The sequence below is a fragment of the Adiantum capillus-veneris genome, chromosome 19 (assembly GCF_014529385.1).
Source record: "Adiantum capillus-veneris isolate H3 chromosome 19, ASM1452938v2, whole genome shotgun sequence".
Classification (NCBI taxonomy): Eukaryota; Viridiplantae; Streptophyta; class Polypodiopsida; order Polypodiales; family Pteridaceae; genus Adiantum; species Adiantum capillus-veneris.
The window spans coordinates 149,236,790-149,254,860 of record NC_140949.1 but is presented as its reverse complement, the minus strand read 5'-3'; the positions used below and the strand labels follow the sequence as shown (position 1 = coordinate 149,254,860).

General features: G+C 44.6%; 2 protein-coding genes across 4 annotated transcripts in view; both read left to right on the top strand.

Moving 5' to 3' along the window:
* HCAR (coenzyme F420 hydrogenase family / dehydrogenase, beta subunit family) overlaps window positions 1-18,071 on the top strand; it is a 206,365-nt gene that overhangs the window by 164,343 nt on the left and 23,951 nt on the right. For all 3 annotated transcript variants that reach the window (XR_015185409.1, XM_086491416.1, XM_086491417.1), the window contains 2 exons: window positions 7,937-7,972; window positions 8,046-8,107. Coding sequence is in view for 2 of the 3 variants with exons in the window: in XM_086491416.1 (XP_086347542.1) it covers window positions 7,937-7,972; window positions 8,046-8,107 (98 nt within the window). In the remaining variant the exon portion in view is untranslated. The remainder of the gene's footprint in view (window positions 1-7,936; window positions 7,973-8,045; window positions 8,108-18,071) is intronic.
* Window positions 15,605-17,659, top strand: LOC147435053 (uncharacterized). Its single transcript, XM_086491418.1, has 3 exons — window positions 15,605-16,165; window positions 16,265-16,631; window positions 16,722-17,659. The coding sequence occupies exons 1-3, from the start codon at window positions 15,615-15,617 to the stop codon at window positions 16,887-16,889; spliced, it is 1,086 nt and encodes a 361-aa protein (XP_086347544.1). The 5' UTR covers window positions 15,605-15,614; the 3' UTR covers window positions 16,890-17,659.

Sequence of the window (18,071 nt, the reverse complement as noted above, 5' to 3'; positions counted from 1 at the left end):
TCTATCTATTCCGGCTAGTTGCTTAGTTCACACCTAGCAGTTTAGGATTCCATAGTATTTTGTTTTGTCATTCTGTCATTTTGTCATCTTGTTACTTTGACTTTGTATCAGATCCACCGCGTTGTAACTTTCAGGTCTCATAGGTCACTTCGGCCTTTTGAAAACGTTAATATAACATTTCATTTCATCTCTCTCTCTCTCTCTCTCTCTCTCTCTCTCTCTCTCTCTCTCTCTCTCTCTCTCTCTCTCTCTCTCTCTCTGTTACAGACAGTCTCGGATTGCTTTCCGACGCCTTGTGCGACGGAAGAAGGGAGCTTACCTAGCTCAGATGGAGCAAGACTTATATCAGATGTTCTTGAGTAGGGACTCAGGAGAGGCATGGCGACTCTTCCATGAGCACTTCCCTCCCCTAGTGATTACTTCACCTGATGTGTGGGGCCAATATGCGACATCATTATATATGGTTCCTGGACAGGAACCCCTTCCAAACCCTACCAAACCTTGTCTAGCTACGAGCACTTTCTTTACATCCGAGATGGTACAAGGGGCCATCGACAAGATGAGGACCGGGAAGGCATATGATCATGACGGTCTAGTAGCGGAGCACTTTTTACATGCCAGGGATATGTTGATGGAGGTTCTGGCAGTGTTGTTCAATCGTGCCATGTGTGAGGGGTTACCTGAGACTTGGAGGTTGTCTAATATTGTGCTCATCCTCAAGGCTGGTGGCCCTACACAGCCTGGGAACTACCGCACTATTATGGTTGGACACACATTGGCACGGTTGTATGCATCTATCCTGGAGCAACACTCGAGTAATTGGGCAGAGGGCGAGGGTGTCCGAGCAAAAGGTCAGGCCGGCTTCAGGAGGGGTTTCTCCACTCTTGATCATATTCTGACACTCACGGCCATCATTGAGGAGGGCAGAGCACATGGGAGACGGATCTATTGTAGCTTTGTGGATTTTTGCAAAGCATTTGACATGGTACCAAGAGCTCGATTGATGCGCAGACTACAGGAGATGGGGGTGCCCATGGAGGTGATTTGGGGGATTATGGCTTTGTACAGATCAGTGATGGGACATGTACGCACTCCGGAAGGGGTATCTGATTTAGTTCACTCTACTATTGGAGTGAAAGAGGGCTGCCCATTGTCTCCTACTTTATTTGGTATGTATGTTGATGAGGTGTCTGATTACATTGACAAAGAGGGTGACAAGGGTGCCCAGCTGGCAAGGACGTGGAACTCATTGTTGCTATATGCTGATATTTGACTCACCAGAAGGTATGCAACGACATTTGGATGCACTACGCAGTTTTGCAGAGGATAGTGGATTGTGTGTAAACCTAGGTAAAACCAAGGTTATGGTGTTTAACACCACCCGGCAATGGGTCAGGAGATGAGTACCTACTTTCAAATATGGTCAGGAGAGTGTGGAGTATACAGATGCATACACTTACCTGGGGGAAGTCTTTACTGGGCCGAGATTTTCTTTGAGAATAGCAGCAAAGACTAGACTAACTAGAGCTAGTGCGACTCTGGGAGGAATGGAGAGGATGTGTTCGCAGGTTCAGTTCCAGGAACCTAGGACAAAGTTATGGCTCTTTGATACTCTGGTTGCCTCTACTATGTTATATGGGGTGCAGGTTTGGGGACCTTCTGTAGGCCAGGAGGGTTGGAGGCGTATGGAGAAGCCCCTAGTATCTATGATCTCTCGGCTGATTAGAGCCAAGGCTTCCGTACCGCATGATATCATTTGAGCGGAATTAGCTGCTCCTCCTATGGTGATTGAGGCACTTACTAGATCAGTCTCCTTTGTTCACAGTTTGTGGAATACTACCAGAGACAGATATGCCAGGGTGGCTCTAGAGTCCTCCAGACAATTAGCGGTGCATTGGAGCTAGGGAGATCTAGACGACCCCGATGGAGAAGAGGAGCTACACAGTTTCGAAGGAGGCTACAGCAAAGGATTCGAGCCATACTTTTTCGTCGTCCAGAGTGCAGATGAAGATGGATCTCTATGAAGATGGATTCTCTACTTCCCTCCCATATTGTCTACACATTGTAATGCTTAGTTCACACATTTCGCGCCTTTCACCTTTCATACCTATCACCTTAGTTTAGGATTCCGCAATATATATATTCTGTTATCCTTGTTTAATTTATTTTGTTAATCTGACTTTGTATCAGATACACCACATTGTAACTTTCTGGTCTCATAGGTCACTTTGGCCTTTTGAAAATGTTAATATAACATTTCATTTCATTTCATCTCTCTCTCTCTCTCTCTCTCTCTCTCTCTCTCTCTCTCTCTCTCTCTCTCTCTCTCTCTCTCTCCGATTTAGGTGATCTATAGCCTCAATCGAAGAGCACGAAGCCCTCTACGCATTGATGTAAAGACAGAATTTTTCTGTGTAATGGAAGGCTTTGCTGTAACAGCATCTCAGAACTGAAAAAACTGTCAAAACTTTGCGTTTTTGTTGCCGACTTGAAGGCAATGTCAGACAAAACTCGCAAGGGTGGAAAAGCCACACTCGCCATGGAGAATGATGCAAAATCTCCAAGGAATTTGGATGCTAATCCAACCACATCGTCTACAACAACGGAAGCAATGATCATGGCTTACTTGATCTCGTTACAAGAAACCGTCAAGAAGCAAGGTGAAGAGTTGCGCGCACTTGCAATGGAGAATGGTACTTTAAGAGTTCTCGTTGTGGAGAATGAGCACCTCAAGAAGGTTCTTGAAATGCAAACAACACGCTTGATGCATCTTGAGAATGAAGTTCAAGAATGTAAACGCTCTCTTGTGGACATGAATGTAGTGAAAGAGCGCTTGAGCAAAGTTGAGAGTGATCATGTATTGAAAGAGGAAACGATAGATACAATACGACATGATGTATGTGAGATGAGAAATGCATCCAAATCATGGGCTGATATATGTAAGGATAATGTGGTTTCTACATCTCCTATCACGCAAGCCGTTGTCCAAGCAAAGAATGTAGAGAATGTGGACACTCAAGAATTGCAAGAACGACAAAAACGCTCAAAGAACATCGTCATTCGTGGAATCAAGGAGGAAAGCATGGAAACACCCCAATCTCTTGCGGTTGCTATTGAAGAGTTTTTTGCTACACACTTTGGCATGTCAGGAAACATGGCTTATGGTGCACATCGAGTTGGAAAACAAGGAGTCCCTCGCTCGTGAGAAAGACCTATTGTATGTACCATGGCTGATGAGGTAAAGAGAAAGATCATCCTTGACAATGGTTGGATCTACCTCAAAGGAACGGGTTGTAATGTATATGAGGATCGCACTCTTATGCAACAAAATGTACGTCGCAAAGCATACGAGGAAAGAAGCAAGAAGGTTAAGGTATCATCTCAAGAAGAAAAGGCACTTGAGGAGGATGCAAGTCCACCCAACAAATAGGGACACATGATCTATGAGACCAACTCACGCTTGCGAATAAGCTTTTGGAATTGTAACGGGTATCCATGGAATGCGGGAATTGGCATTGATGAGCTTACCAATGACTCCGATGTGATACTTCTTGTCGAAACATGGGAGCATGATGCGCAACGAATTCTTGGATTTGACAAATACGATGTACATTCTTTGATGTGGGCCAAAAATGCAAAGCAACGAAGAGGCCAAGGAGGCGTAGCATGTATGACCAAAAAGGGTTTGAAAGATGTTTCCATTGTCAAAGAAGATAAGTATAAACGCTACTTATGGCTGAAAATCAACCCACCAAATGGTCAAGTCATGTTTGTGGCCGGCTGCTACATTCCTCACTATGACTCTAACTTTTATGCTCGCTTGAATATGGATAGAGATCAGCCCTTTGTTGAACTAGAGGAAGACATTGCTCATTACAAGGATCAAGGTGAAGTCATTGTTTTTGGAGACATGAATGCTCGCACAAATATGTTACAACACGACACACAACAAGTCGACATGCCGCATGTATCAAGAAGAGTGGATGACTCATACATGTATAATCGAAGTTCTAATGATGGAAACGAAGTGGATCACTATGGAAAGTCACTTCTACATATGTGCAATAGTACCGGAATGCTCATTGCAAATGGTGTATCTCTATGGCAAGGCACCAATGACTTTACATGTAGAAAGCACAATGGTGCTAGCGTGATTGACTATATGTTGTTCTCAGAAGCCACTCTAGAATGCATACAAAGCTTTACACTTGGTGAATGGAATCCGGAATCGGATCATAGGATGTTATGTATTGACCTCAAGTGTGGTAAACGGCCCGAGCATGTAGCCTCCAATCATGATGTGAATCATTTGTACCTACGTCTAGACTTCAAACGAGCACTTATATATGCTGATATGGTGGACCAAATGTTAAGCATGATAGAGCATCAAGGGAGCCCAACATTAGAATGCAAGTGGAAAGTTTTCAAAGAAGTAATTTTCTCTTGTGCGAAGGAATGCTTTTCGGCGAAACACATGTCTTGCAAAAGGTCTAAGAAGGGTAGCACCAAGAAGAAATGGTTTGACATGGAATGTAGTCAAGCCCGAAAACACTTGCTAAGATTGGATGCAATCAAAGACAAGGAAGTTTACTTGGAATGTTCACACACATACAAAGCACTTGTTCAAAAGAAGAGGAGAAGGTGGGAAGTCAAAAAACAACTTCTTTTAGCACAAGAGAAAGCATATGCATGTGGCAAGTTTTGGCAAAATCTAAAAGGCAAGCGCGTTGAGAGCTTTGGTGACTTGACTCTTGAGGATATGTATATGCATTGTAAGAACCTCTATGAGCAACCCAATGTTGATAAGATGGAGGGTTGTAGCTCCCTTCCATTTATGTCTCCCTTCTTTACCATTGAAGATGTATGCCGCGCGCTTGAGAAACTTGCTACTCGCAAGGCAGGTGACCTTCAAGGTGTCAAGGCTGAAATGATTAAATGGACAAGCAAGAAAACACGATATTGGATATGCGATATGTTTAACCTTGCACTTCAGTATGGCATGCCTCATGATTGGAGTGCAAATTGGATCAAACCTTTGCACAAAGGAGGAGATGTGAACAATGTGAACAACTATCGCACTATAATGGTTGGTTCTTTGATGGTAAAGTTATTTGGATGTATCATGGAGATGAAGATAAGTGAATGGGATGAAAAGAATGGCAAACGTGCGCTTGGCCAAGCAGGTTTTCGAAAGCATCATAGCACTATTGATCACCTTGTCACTCTTCGAGTTCTTATGGAAGCGTCTCGATTGAAAGGAAAAAAGTTGTATTGTTGCTTTGTGGATTTCAAGAAAGCTTTTGACATGGTACCGCGAGGAAATCTTTGGAGACGTATGCAAAGCCTTCAAGTGCCGAGAGAATTTATGCATGCAGTCTTTCGCATCTACCAAAAAGTGATATGTCGATTACGTATGGGAGATGGAATTTCAGAATTTTTTGCAAGCACTATTGGTGTCAAACAAGGATGCCCACTTTCCCCAACCCTCTTTGGGCTACTCATTGATGAATTGGAATACATGGTTCTTGATTTTATGTAGCAAGAAGACATAGAAGAGGTTAAGATTGGAAATGCGGTGATCATGCTTTTGCTTTATGCTGATGATGTAGTGCTCTTGGCACATACCTTAGAAGATGCACAAAAGCTTATGAGTGTCTTGGAACGCTTTTGCCTACATAGCGGGCTGATCGTGAATGGATCCAAAACCAAGGTTATGCTTGTAAAGACCCTCAATGATGAAAATCCATGCATTGTATACAACAATGAGAAACTTGAAGTGGTAGATCACTTCAAGTACCTTGGCCTTGAGGTTCCATCCAATCATAAATGGAAGGATTGTGCAATGCGTCGCTTGGAAGCCGGAAAGAGGGCTTATTATGCATTTGAGAACATGTGCAATGCAGGAGAGATCAAGTGTTGGGCTCTCAAAAAGTACCTCTTTGACACATTGGTGACACCGGTGCTTCTTTATGGAGTGGAGGTGTGGGGTGGAAGCATCGGGAAGTCTACTTGGAAAGAGTTTGAGAATGTTCAAAAGCATTTTCTCACCAACTTTCTCCAAGTCAAGACACAAACACCCTACATGCTCTTACTTCTTGAGTCCGGAACGCTTCCCATTGAGGTCTTGGGCATGGAAAGGGTTGTGGAGTACATGCGTAAGACACAACGTAGCCCTTTGCATCGACTTCCTAGAATCGCATATGAAGCAAGTCAAAAGGTTCAAAAGACATGCAAGAGCAAAATACTAAGTTCGGGGTGGATGCTTGATATCAAGAAATGGTTTGGAAGATGGGATGCATGTCACTTGGTCAAGGATGCGTCGATCGACTCCCAAGTTAATGAGGCCTTCTTACAACGCCAATGTATCATGGCTTGGGAGAAATCCGGAGGTTCTCGCTTCAGCCATTACACCACACACGTTGCCCCAAACTACAAATCTCTCTTCTTCTCGGAACGAGGTAACCGAACCCATTCCTACATCCTTGAGCCCATCCCGTTGAGTGCGATCCGCACCATTGCCTCCATTCGTCTTAGCTCCCATTCTCTACGCTGCGAGACAGGACGTTGGGGCACTGGCGAGGAGTGTCATCGACTTTGCACCTTATGCCCTCGTCAAGTGCGAGAGAGTGAGTACCACACACTACTTGAGTGCTCAGCTTTTGACCACATTAGGTCCTCTTTTCCCCATATATTCAGCCATGAGCTCTCCCTACATACCTTCCTCTCCCAACCACGATGTGGACTCTCTATTGCGACGCTCATTTCAGCCATTTTTGAGCATCGAGAGTCACTTATGAACTCCACCCACACCACGTGACATGTTCATTTGGTCCCATAGGTCATATTTGACCTCCCAGGACGATAATAGAACTATCTATCTATCTATCTATCTCTCTCTCTCTCTCTCTCTCTCTACGCGTGTACGCATGAGACTATGAATGTGTACCCGCGATTTTTTCGGTCTCTTGCTCCGATCCTCCTGCCATCGGGAAATTTTGCACACGCTGGAGAGTCTCTCTATCCATTTGCGCGTGTGTGTGTGTGGTGCACACACACACACACACACACACACCCTTCCTGGTTTTTTAAAGGTTTTTTGTTGCGCTACCTTCAAGGCTTTCTTCACTTCAGCTTGTATTGATTTCTTGCCTACAATCAGCGCCACTTCTCACCAAAACTCTGTTGCATTTAAAAGATCTGCTCCACCGCTGTTTTACCAAGCTCTTCCAAGCTTTACAATGCATTAATTCACTGCATTTCAGTGCTATTGTAAGGTTCACCACCAAGGCCTTTTAACTTTTCCATCAGCACTGTGTGCCCACGTAGATCTTGGTTTTCTTTTGCCAGCGCTACACAAAGGTTGTTTTATTCAGCGTTGCAAACAAGCTGCTCCTCTCATGCTTTCACCAAGGCTTGCAAATCATCCTGGTTATCTGCCCGTATAAAGATCTGCGAAGGTTTTGAGCCTAGCTCTGTATTGCGGCTGGCTCGTGCGCACGAGGCGTAGCCGAGGGGCTGACCACGGACGCCACTCCTGGGCTATAATACCAGTTGTAATGCTCAATGCGGTGCGATGCGTGCATGTGCGGAGCGGGAAGGGAAGAGAGGAGATGACACAGGAGTGGGGGAACCACACACTTAGGAGTGAGTGTGTGTGAGGGGTTCCTTTATTATTTATGAAGGATAATAATTAAATGTTAGTGAGTTAGTGTAGGGTGGGTCAACAAGTGGACGTCCATTGGCACTTTACCCCAACATCAAGGATGAAAATTTTGCAATGACGGTTGCACTTACTGAGTGCTCTTCATTGAGCCCTGGTTTACATTGTCAAGATAAAAACTGCTTGTACTGTGATAGCTCTATATTTGTGTTCTTTTATTTCCAGTGCATGACTTAGCTTGCTTCCTACTTATACACTTCTGGATGTATTATTCAGGTTCAGTTTAAACATATGGATGGACGAATTGAAGAGGTGCTGTGTTTTGTTGCTGCCTTGATTTGGTCAACATATATCAAGAGTTTTACATGGTCTCTTTGTCATGCAGGTGCCTTATTTCTGTCTTCCAGCAGACCAATTAACCGATGTCATTGCACCATCATGTTATAGGTGGGTTCTCTCACCAGTGTTGTCATTCTCATCAACATTTTTGTCATCACTGTCATCAGTATTTGAGGACGAGGAGATCGAAAAAGACATTTATGTTCCAGAGCATGAGATCTCGGAGAGGAAGGTGAAGCGAGCTATATCAATTTTGACATTAGAGAGCAGAGAATCGAATGAAAGGAAAGCATCTAGTGCTCACATATTTAGATTTTAAGAAAAAATAAAAGTCATGTAGCAAACCCACTGACTAGAGGATACCAAGGTATGGATGGTGGACGAGCTCACATCTCTTCAGCTCACGTCCAAGAAATAGGAATTGGTTAACGTCTATGGAGCTAGGAACCAAAGGAAATGGGCTTTGTATTTCTATGGTGACATCATCAAGGAGTTCCTACACCTAATGTGGTCAAAGGCTTATGTTTATACATGTTACTTGGAGAAATCACCTCCAATGTAACCGTCGGAGTTCATATTTTGTCTCCTTTTCTATCACTTTTGGGTTTCAAAGGAAGGTGTTCTAGAGTGTTTAAACTTTATCAACAATCTTCCATTGAAAAGAGATGGGTATTGGGTTGATGAAAGCTGTGGGGCACAGGAGAGGTTTGTTCCTAACATGTTGAGGCAGATGGGTTCTATCTTTGGCATACCTTTCATGTGTTTAGTACATTCTAAGACTTGTGTGCCATCTATTCAGGTGGCTACCACCCCTTCCACACGATTTCTAAACACTTTCACCTTTGAATGGAAAGGAGGGGGGTTACATTCCTAAGGATTGTGGTTAAGGGTAGACCAAACCAATGCCTTGGGTGTCATGTGAGTGGGCATTTGGTGAGGGATTTCGCTAGAGGTTGACAATAGAGATAGGCTGGTTGGAGAAGAGGACGATCACAACAAAGTTCTGAACAACTACAGGAGGTCTTGTGCAATAGCATAATAGAGATCGGAGGGGTGAAAATGAGGAGCAACAAAGTGATCGGTAGCAGCACAGGCATGAGTAGACACAAAGATAGAGACAGAGACAGAGATATGTGGGCAATTAGTGCTAGATACTATCTGTCCTTGTTTACAAATGGGTAGTGAGACAGAGAGGTGATGAGCCCCTAGATAGACCTCGTGTCTGAGGTAACTCACAATCCGCATGAGGTGCCCGAGGATAGGCCCGTTTAGCAGTGTAATGATTCTTTGGAGATTCAGTCCCAAGTGCATCTCATAGCTGGCACTATTGGGGAAAGCAAGATAGTAGGTCTTCTCAACTAGGTAAATAAGGAGTTTGATGATTATTCAACAAGTTTTCCTCATCGACAGATATCTCGTTATCCATGTCGTTTCCCGCTCATCTTCTAAGAGACCGGGGACTAGCACATGCAACTCTCCACCCAACCATGCCTAATATAGGCCCTTGGCCTGCTAAATGTAGCCTCCCCTGTACCGCATGTCTGTTCTGGCCCTGGCCCCTGTTACCCTAGGCCAGACATTACTCCCCCTCCTTGGAGAAGCGTTTTCGTTCTCGAAAACAATTGTGGTGATATCTTCATAAGAACACTAATGTTTTCCACAGTGGCATCCTTTACGGATGTAGCTGTCCATTTGATTGGAACCTGGTTCAGTAGGAGGTTCAATGAAATCAAGAAGAACATCTTGATTTTCCACATTGTTGTCCCTTTGCAACCGTCTTTTATAACAGATCGTTATCTAACATTGTGTGTAGACTCTATATATAACTCACTAAGAGTATTTTAAATGAGTTACCACAACTAAGAGGTATCCAAAAGAATCTCTCTTCTCCTTGACTTGTTATCATTTCACATTAGTAAACAATCGCACCATAACTGGTGATCGAGGTTGAGAACTTGACCAAAACATGAAGGCACTAAACCTAGTCGCAATATGCTTTGCCTCATGGTAAGCAAACTTCAACTAGAGAGATAACCTTTCCAATTGGATTGTTGTGTGCTAACGTACGTGTTTAGCATATCCTTTAGCACAAGATTGACACTTGTAAAGTGCCTATCCGCCTGTGGATGACTAACAGTACTGAGTTGTGTTTCCCAACAGTTTACGGACAATCTTGGTAAATCTAGGTCACAATTGCTTGCAACTTTGCTCAATAATGAACAATGCTATGAACAACCAATGTGGTTAACTTGAGAGATTGAATAGTGGACCGAATAAATTTTACTAAGACCCAAACCAAGCCATGACCTCTAATGGTGATTGGTAAAACCCACAATTAATCTCATAGATGTACTACACATATAGCGTTGAATGCTTTATAAGATATCAATTTCATAAATTTGCCTTCCGTTTCAAATCTGCCTTTGCTAAACACTAGGGTCCATGGGCCATAATACCTAGTGTACATGCATTTAGCAAAAACTGATTTGAAACTATATTTTCATAACTGTTATTGTCAATGTTTGCCGGATGTTATGCTCATAGCACACATCGAAGAGGAGGGTAAATAGTTTTGATTAGAAAATAAATACTTCATATTGCAATCACTTGCAAGCTTTGCTAAGACGTTTGAACCATAATAGAATGTGAAAAAGAAATCACATCTAGGCACAAACATTGAAACATTTTCATTAACAATACATAGCCTTGCTATACGCATACATAACCATCCGTGTATGTTGTTCAACAACACTTGTACGACAATTGTAGCCATTGAAATTGTTCCTCATACTACGTGCTCAAAATGGTCTGTGAAAGAGATTTGACCAGCACCTAAGGACTCTATCGGGACATATAATTAAGTAAAGAGGCGCCACTGTCAGTTTCAAACACTCATATTCTCCACATGTGAAATATATCTCATATACTGACTTGAAGAAGTATGACATCCATTAAGTGCGAGATGTACTTGTGTGTGGAGGTAACTGTAAACACTCAGCTACATGAGTTAGAGAGACCCTCATAAACCTTGCTTCACGTTGGCTAAACCAAACTCCATGAGTTCCTAGACCATGTTGCTTCCCTTGTGACAACATGTGCCAAACGAAATCCTACGATGTAGGCCCATAACTACAGGGTGCAAAATTATATCAGGGTTAGAGTTCAGCTGAGAGCCAAGACAACCTACCATGGTGTATAGGAGGAGAGAGGTACCTCTATAGCCAAAGTTTCAGTAGGAAAGACCTCCAGACGAGAGTCAACAGACACATGAGGGGGAGTCTTCTGCCGTAGTACAAAAGTCTGGGGGTTCAGAGGTCCATTCCCTTGTTGAGGAAACTTTATAGGTACCTGTAGTGGAGGTAGGGGGTCCTTCAAAGATCCCATCTACAGGTGTGGAGGCCTTGCCATATTTGCCTCCACACCCATCCGTTGGTTTTCTTGGTTACCACTTGATTTTCTCCTGCATGGGCCTTGAGGTCCTCGGAGGAGAAACTTAGACCAGGGGCCTCTAGAGATTGACATCCTGATTATTCAGAACACCAAAAGGAAGGGTCCAGTTTAAATGGGCAAGGACACTCCTACACATAGGTTCAATCTTTCTCTGGAGCTCAGACTTGATCCAGGTTGGACAGAGTACTCAATTGGTGTAGAGCTTGGGAACGCCATGGATGATCACTTACAAGATGCAGGCATGCCAGTTGATGATTTAGATGTTTTACTACAGGAGGACTGGTAAATTGGTATGGTTGACTTCTTCGAACTCATCATATCTGCCTTACACTTTGATCATTAGGGCAGATTGGGCACATCCACCTTATTGGATGATATGGTCAATCAAGGATACAACGACAATTTTGGGCGTAGATGAAGAGAAAGTCAAGAGGTAGGCTTGAGGAAAGGGTCAGAGGTGTATGTAGAGGTTTATAATTCCATGGCACTGACATCTCGGGATCAGGATACAATGCAGAGATGTTTTTGGGCAGTCATGGTTCAGAGGGTGCTGCAGAGAGTGCAGAGCCTTTGGGCAGATCTATGGAGCCAGCATGGCTCCCCTCATCGTTCTCCTGCCGGCTTTCTCATCGATCTGTTCTTTCATGTACTCTGTGCTTACTAGAGTTTTTCCCCATGTTATGTATTATCCTTGGAGGGTTTTTTCTCACTTCAATTGTACCATGTTCTATGGGTACGGCTAATCATCGTTGTATATTTTTTAGTAATATCATATGGGACAAGCCCAACCTTTTTATGAGAGAGAGAGAGAGAGAGAGAGAGAGAGAGAGAGAGAGAGAGAGAGAGAGAGAGAGAGAGAGAGAGAGAGAGATGAAATGAAATGAAATGTTATATCATGTTCTATGGGTACGACTAATCATCGTTGTATATTTTTTAGTAATATCATATGGGACAAGCCCAACCTTTTTATGAGAGAGAGAGAGAGAGAGAGAGAGAGAGAGAGAGAGAGAGAGAGAGAGAGAGAGAGAGAGAGAGAGAGAGAGAGAAATGAAATGAAATGATATATTAACGTCTACAAAAGGCCAAAATGACCTATGAGACCAAACTGATTACAATGGTGAGTCTAGTACCAAGTCTGGGTACAAACAGAAGAAAGCAAAGAAAACTACAAACTAGAAACTGAGATAGGAGTGCTACAAACTCCTAAGGGTGGCTGGTAAGCTGAGGCAATGGTATAATGCCACAAAGGTACAAAGTGGGGATAAGTGTAACCATGATACAATATAACAGTAGCAATGAAGCCTATCCTGATCGACACTCTGGGTGTCGTGCTAGAATCCTGTGGATCCTCTGCCGCAATCTCCGTCACAAAAAGAGAGAGAGAGAGAGAGAGAGAGAGAGAGAGAGAGAGAGAGAGAGAGAGAGAGAGAGAGAGATGAAATGTTATATTAACATCTTCAAAAGGCCAAAGTGACTTATCATTTATGAGACTAGAAAGTTACAATGTGGTGGATTTGATACAAAGTCAGAGTACAAGATGACAAAATAAAATACTATGGAATCCTAAACTGCTAGGTGTGAACTAAGCAGCTAAACAGCTAGCTGGGATAGCTAGATCACAGGAGATCCAGCATCGGTCGCTGGCGGATCTCATCAATCTCCTCCATGGTCAGTAGTCGGACCGGACGTCGTGCATGTCGAGCCAAAGTGATTCGAATCCTCTGATGCAGCCTCCGTCGGTGCTGTGTAGTCCTCCCCAGTCGTGGGCGTCTAGATCTCCCCAGCTCAGTTGCTCGGTCGATCGGTGCCTTTGGTGTAAGGCAACGAGCTTTGCTGTGGTAGTAACTCCTCCGGGTGTCCAGTGGCAGCTCTAAAGAAGTCTGTGATTTGTCTCTGAGACTGGCTAGCCTCTCCTCTCATCAGGCTCTCTCTGTGTCTGCGCAGCTCGAGCAAAAACAAACCCAGGCATCTTTGATCCTCGTACCGCATGACTCTGGAGAATGGTCCAAAGCCCTCTCTGAACAAGCAATAGAAGCGGCCTCGTATCTCGTAGTAGACGGGACAGTGGCATGTGTAGTGCAACTCTGTCTTAGGCCCGATGTCACACAGGGGGCATGTCCTGGCCTCTACTGGTACTCCACTGTATCTCTCAGTCTCGATCCGCAGCTGGTGTGATTATGTGCGTATCTGGCCAATAGCACATCGTATCCCATGAGACAAGTGGGTGTCCATGTATCTGGGCCTCGTCACAAAACCATCCTCCGTAAGCTGGAGGAGATGCTCTCTGTAGAAATCCATCTTCGCGTCCAACTCGTGTGCTGGCTGTATCTATGTCCTCCTGGTGTCTAGCTGAGTCAAGTCCTGGAGGATGAGCCTGGTGATCTTGCACTGTGTAAGAGTCAGAGAGGGTGCATCCAGTGAGTACTGGAAGGGAGGCAATCTGTCTATGCTGAACCCATGCGCCTGAACCATGATGTCATCTCCCCATACCAGCATGATGTATCTCCGCACGAGGGTAGTTTTACGTCGAACGGAACCTCTCGTTCCGTCCGGCCGGACCCGTCCCGTCCCGTGCGTTCCGTTCGTTCCGTTCGTTCCGTCCGGTGACTTTTTTCGGCAGTTTATGACCGTTGGCAGCTTTTTGACCGTTTTGCAACGTCCAGTTTGTAGGCCTTTTGGAGCCGTTTGCGGGCAGTTTTGAAGCCAAATGCAAGCCCATGGCCCATTGGCCATTGCCATGCTTATTGCCCAAGGGCCAATGCCCATTGCTCAAGAGTCAAGCCTCACATGCTCTTCCTCTCCTATTTAAGCAACCCTTCCCCTTTGTTATCCAACACAACCTACAACTACAAGCTACAAGCTTTAGCCCTAAGCCTCTCAATGCTCTACCCTCTCATCTCCATGTGCTTCCATTGAAGCTCTCAAGCTCTCGAGTCTCCATTGGGTCTACCATCTCTCTCCTTCAAGCTCCCTTGGGTGACGGGTCTCTCCTTCAAGCTTCCTTGGGTCTCTCTCTCTCTCTCTCTCTCTCTCTCTCTCTCTCTCTCTCTCTCTCTCTAATCTATTGATACATCATACATCATACTAGTAGCTACTAGCTACATAATGCCGCCTCCTCTTCATGAAGCCTTTGAGAAGCATTGCCGATATTTTGAGCGGGTGGGGGGCAAGCAAAACTCTTGCAAGTGGTGGTGCAAATATTGCCCAAAAGCTATGACCTCTTCCGTCACCCGTCTCATTATCCACTTGACAAAGATGGGAGGACAAGCGGGGCCATGTCCTAATATCCCCGAAGATATCCTTGCGGAATGCAAGAGAAAGTATCTTCCATTGAAGACACGCAAGGGTAGAGTCACCTCGGATGAGTTCGTGTCGCCGGATGTTGATAGCTCCGATTCGGAGGAAGAGGCCTCTCCAACTATGTCCATGGCTACCGGTGCCACCGCGGCCTCATGTGATGGTAGTGCCTCCTCCAAGAAGTCCAAGAAGTCCAAGGGGTCTTCAAGTGATGGTGGCCGGCCTCCGAAGATGGCAAAGCAAACTTCTCTTGCGAAATTGGTGGGTGGATGCTCCGGCCCCTTGTCTTTCCTCAAGGAGAGACAAAGAATCGCGGAAATAGAGATTGCCCACACGGTGATTGAATGTAATCTCTCCTTCAACATTCTTCGGTTGGAGCGATGGAAGAGGATGATCATAGCAATTGCGGCGGTTGGTCCATGCGAAGGGTGGACGGGTGTGTCATACCATGACATGAGAACAAAGAAGCTTGATGAAGAGAGGGCAAGGATTGACAAGTCACTTGAGCCCGTACGTGCGGGTTGGGCAAAGTATGGATGCTCTATCCTCTCTGACGGATGGAGCGACCGCAAGAAGAGGGGCATCATCAACATTCTTGTTTCTCGTCCTCTTGGTACATACTTCTTACGGGCGGTGGATGCGGGTTCGAGAGGGAAGAAAGTGACCGGGGCATTCATTTGGAAGCACATCCGCCAAGCCATTCTTGAGTTAAAACCGTAAATCGAGCCTTTATGTCTTGAGAAATTGCCAATGAGTCCTATGTTTTAATTTTAAGTTTTAACTCTTCTTGTCACAAATGTCTCTTGTGTAGGTTGGTGCGGAGCATGTCGTGCAAGTGATTACCGACAATGCTTCAAATTGCAAGGCAATGAGTAAGAGGCTAGAGAAGGAATTTCCATCCATAGTATGGACTCCATGTGCCTCTCATTGCCTTGACCTTCTCTTTGAAGACATAGGGGAGGTAGGTTGGGTGAAAGATATCCTCAACCAAGCACTCTCCATCATCAATTTCATCAATGGCAAAGTGAGGGTGCTTGCCATTTACCGCACCTACTCCGACCTTGAGTTGAAGAAGCCATCGGCCACTCGCTTTGCCGCCATGTGGCTACCTCTAGAGCGGCTCTATGATGTGCAAAACAAAATACAAAAGACCATGGTCTCCGATGAGTTTAAGGAGTGGATGAATGGAGAGTCCGCCGCTTCCCAACAAGATGCAAAAGCCATCCAACGGCTTTGCTTGCGGGAGGAGTTTTGGCAAGAAATTAAGGGTCTTGTCGTTGCGATCTTGCCCTTGTACAAGGCTCTCCGCATGACCGACATGGAAGGGGCAACTATTGGGCTTCTATGGCACTTCATGGAGGAAGCTTACAAGGAGATTGAGAAGTCTACAATCCTAGATGGGGCTCCCGATGGAACACGGTATAACTACATATTTATTATTACATAATACATTCTCTATATATCTAAATTCTACATGCTTGTTTCTCTACTTAGTACATTTCCTCTCTCTTCTTGTAGTGATTACCTCGAGGACTCTCCCAAGAGAGACGACATTCTCCTCCTAATCACAAAGCGGTGGGATTGGATGAAGAGACCTATCCATTACTTTGCGGCTCTCTTGCATCCGGCTTACAAGAAGCCCGAACTCTTTGCAAATCAAGAGCTTATTGAGGAGCGCAACAATTACCTCTTTAAGGTGCTAAAAGAAGAGGACATTGGAGCATTTCTCCAAGAGGTAATCAACTATAGCGACCAACGAGGCACCGCATTTACTTCCAACTTGTGTTGGAAGCGGCAATCCTTGGTGAAGCCTTTATTTTGGTTGGAGAGCTTTGGCTATCAATTGCCTACTCTCAAACGACTTGCTCTGAGGGTTCTTGGCCAAGTAAGCGACAAGCCTCAAACTTTTACATTTTGTGCTTAATCTCTTCAACTATAGTCTCTTATAGCTTATGCCTCTCTTGATGTGTTTTAGGATTGCTCATCGGGAGCATGTGAGCGTAATTGGTCCGCATACTCCCTTATCCACACCAAAATCCGAAACAAGCTCTCAACGAAGCACTTAGAGCGACTTATCTATTGTCACTCCAATTTACGCATGTTGCGCTCTATGCATGAGATGCCTATGGCTCGACAGGTATAAATTATAAATTATAATCACGACTCACTCCATTTTCTATACTGTAGAGTTTAGTCTTTAATTAGTTTGAATATACTAATTATGTTTTCATTGTCCAATGTTGTAAATGTCAAATAGGTCAACGTGGATGAGCTCACACTTACGATTGACACTTTAAAGAGTGTCAATAAAGAGCAAGACCATGAGGAGCAAATGATTTTTCGTGAGCTCTCCTTGGAGCTTGAGGAGATTGATCGCCGGGTTTCTCGCACACGATCACGCAAGAAGGTCGTAATCCATGGAGTTACATCGGCTACAAGAGGCAGAGGTGTCAAGGCTACAAGAGGTAGAGGCAAAGCATCAACAACACCCACGGAGGCTCCTAGGACCTATGTGCGGCGAGGCTCTGGAAGCGGCTCTTGTGCGGCGGCCATCACTATGGAGGATAGAGAGCCTCGAGAGCCAGAGTATGATGATGAAGGCAACCTCATTAGTGATGGAGATTATGAGCCGTCATCCTTCGACTCTTGTGAGGAAGAGGATGATGTTGATGAGCAAGGCTCAGAAGAGGAAGATGAGGAAGATGATGAGAGCACTAGTGACTAGTGACTTTACTATTTAGTCTCTCTATTATGGTGTGCCACTTTTTGAGTACTTTGTAGCCCTTGCCACTTGGTCCCCCCACTTTTTTGTATCCCTTGCCACTTTTTGAGTACTTTGTAGCCCTTGCCACTTGGTCTCTACTTATCAAATTTCAATGATCATTTTGGTTTATGTAATGCTCATTCTCTTTAGTCTTTGAGTCTTGACTCTTTACATTGTAGTATTGTAACTACTAACTTGTAATCTATACAAATGTCAAGTTTCTATAAGTAAGTATTAAGGCCTAAGCCTTAGGCCCTTAGACTTGAGAATTATTTGTTTTTTTAAATTTGAACGTACATAACGTCATCGTACATCATAATTTTTTTTAGTTCGTTTAGTACCGCACATCATCGTACGCGTACAAAACGTACGGGACCGTACGAGACTACTATGCTCCCCGCATGGTTAACTGTCGAGAGGACTCAAGTGCAAGGCGGGCATATCTGTCACTGGGAAGTTCCCACATGCGGTGTATGAAGGAGACAGATCTGGTGAGCGCCTCAACCACTAGTGGGGGGGGCAGCTATCTCTGCTCGGGCAATAGCACGTGGTACTAAAGCC

Coding starts and splice junctions, on each gene's coding strand:
- LOC147435053 (XM_086491418.1), top strand. CDS start 15,615: ATGAGTAAGAGGCTAGAGAAGGAATTTCCATCCATAGTATGGACTCCA. Junction 16,166..16,264: donor GGGGCTCCCGATGGAACACG/GTATAACTACAT, acceptor CTCTTCTTGTAG/TGATTACCTCGAGGACTCTC. Junction 16,632..16,721: donor CTCTGAGGGTTCTTGGCCAA/GTAAGCGACAAG, acceptor GATGTGTTTTAG/GATTGCTCATCGGGAGCATG.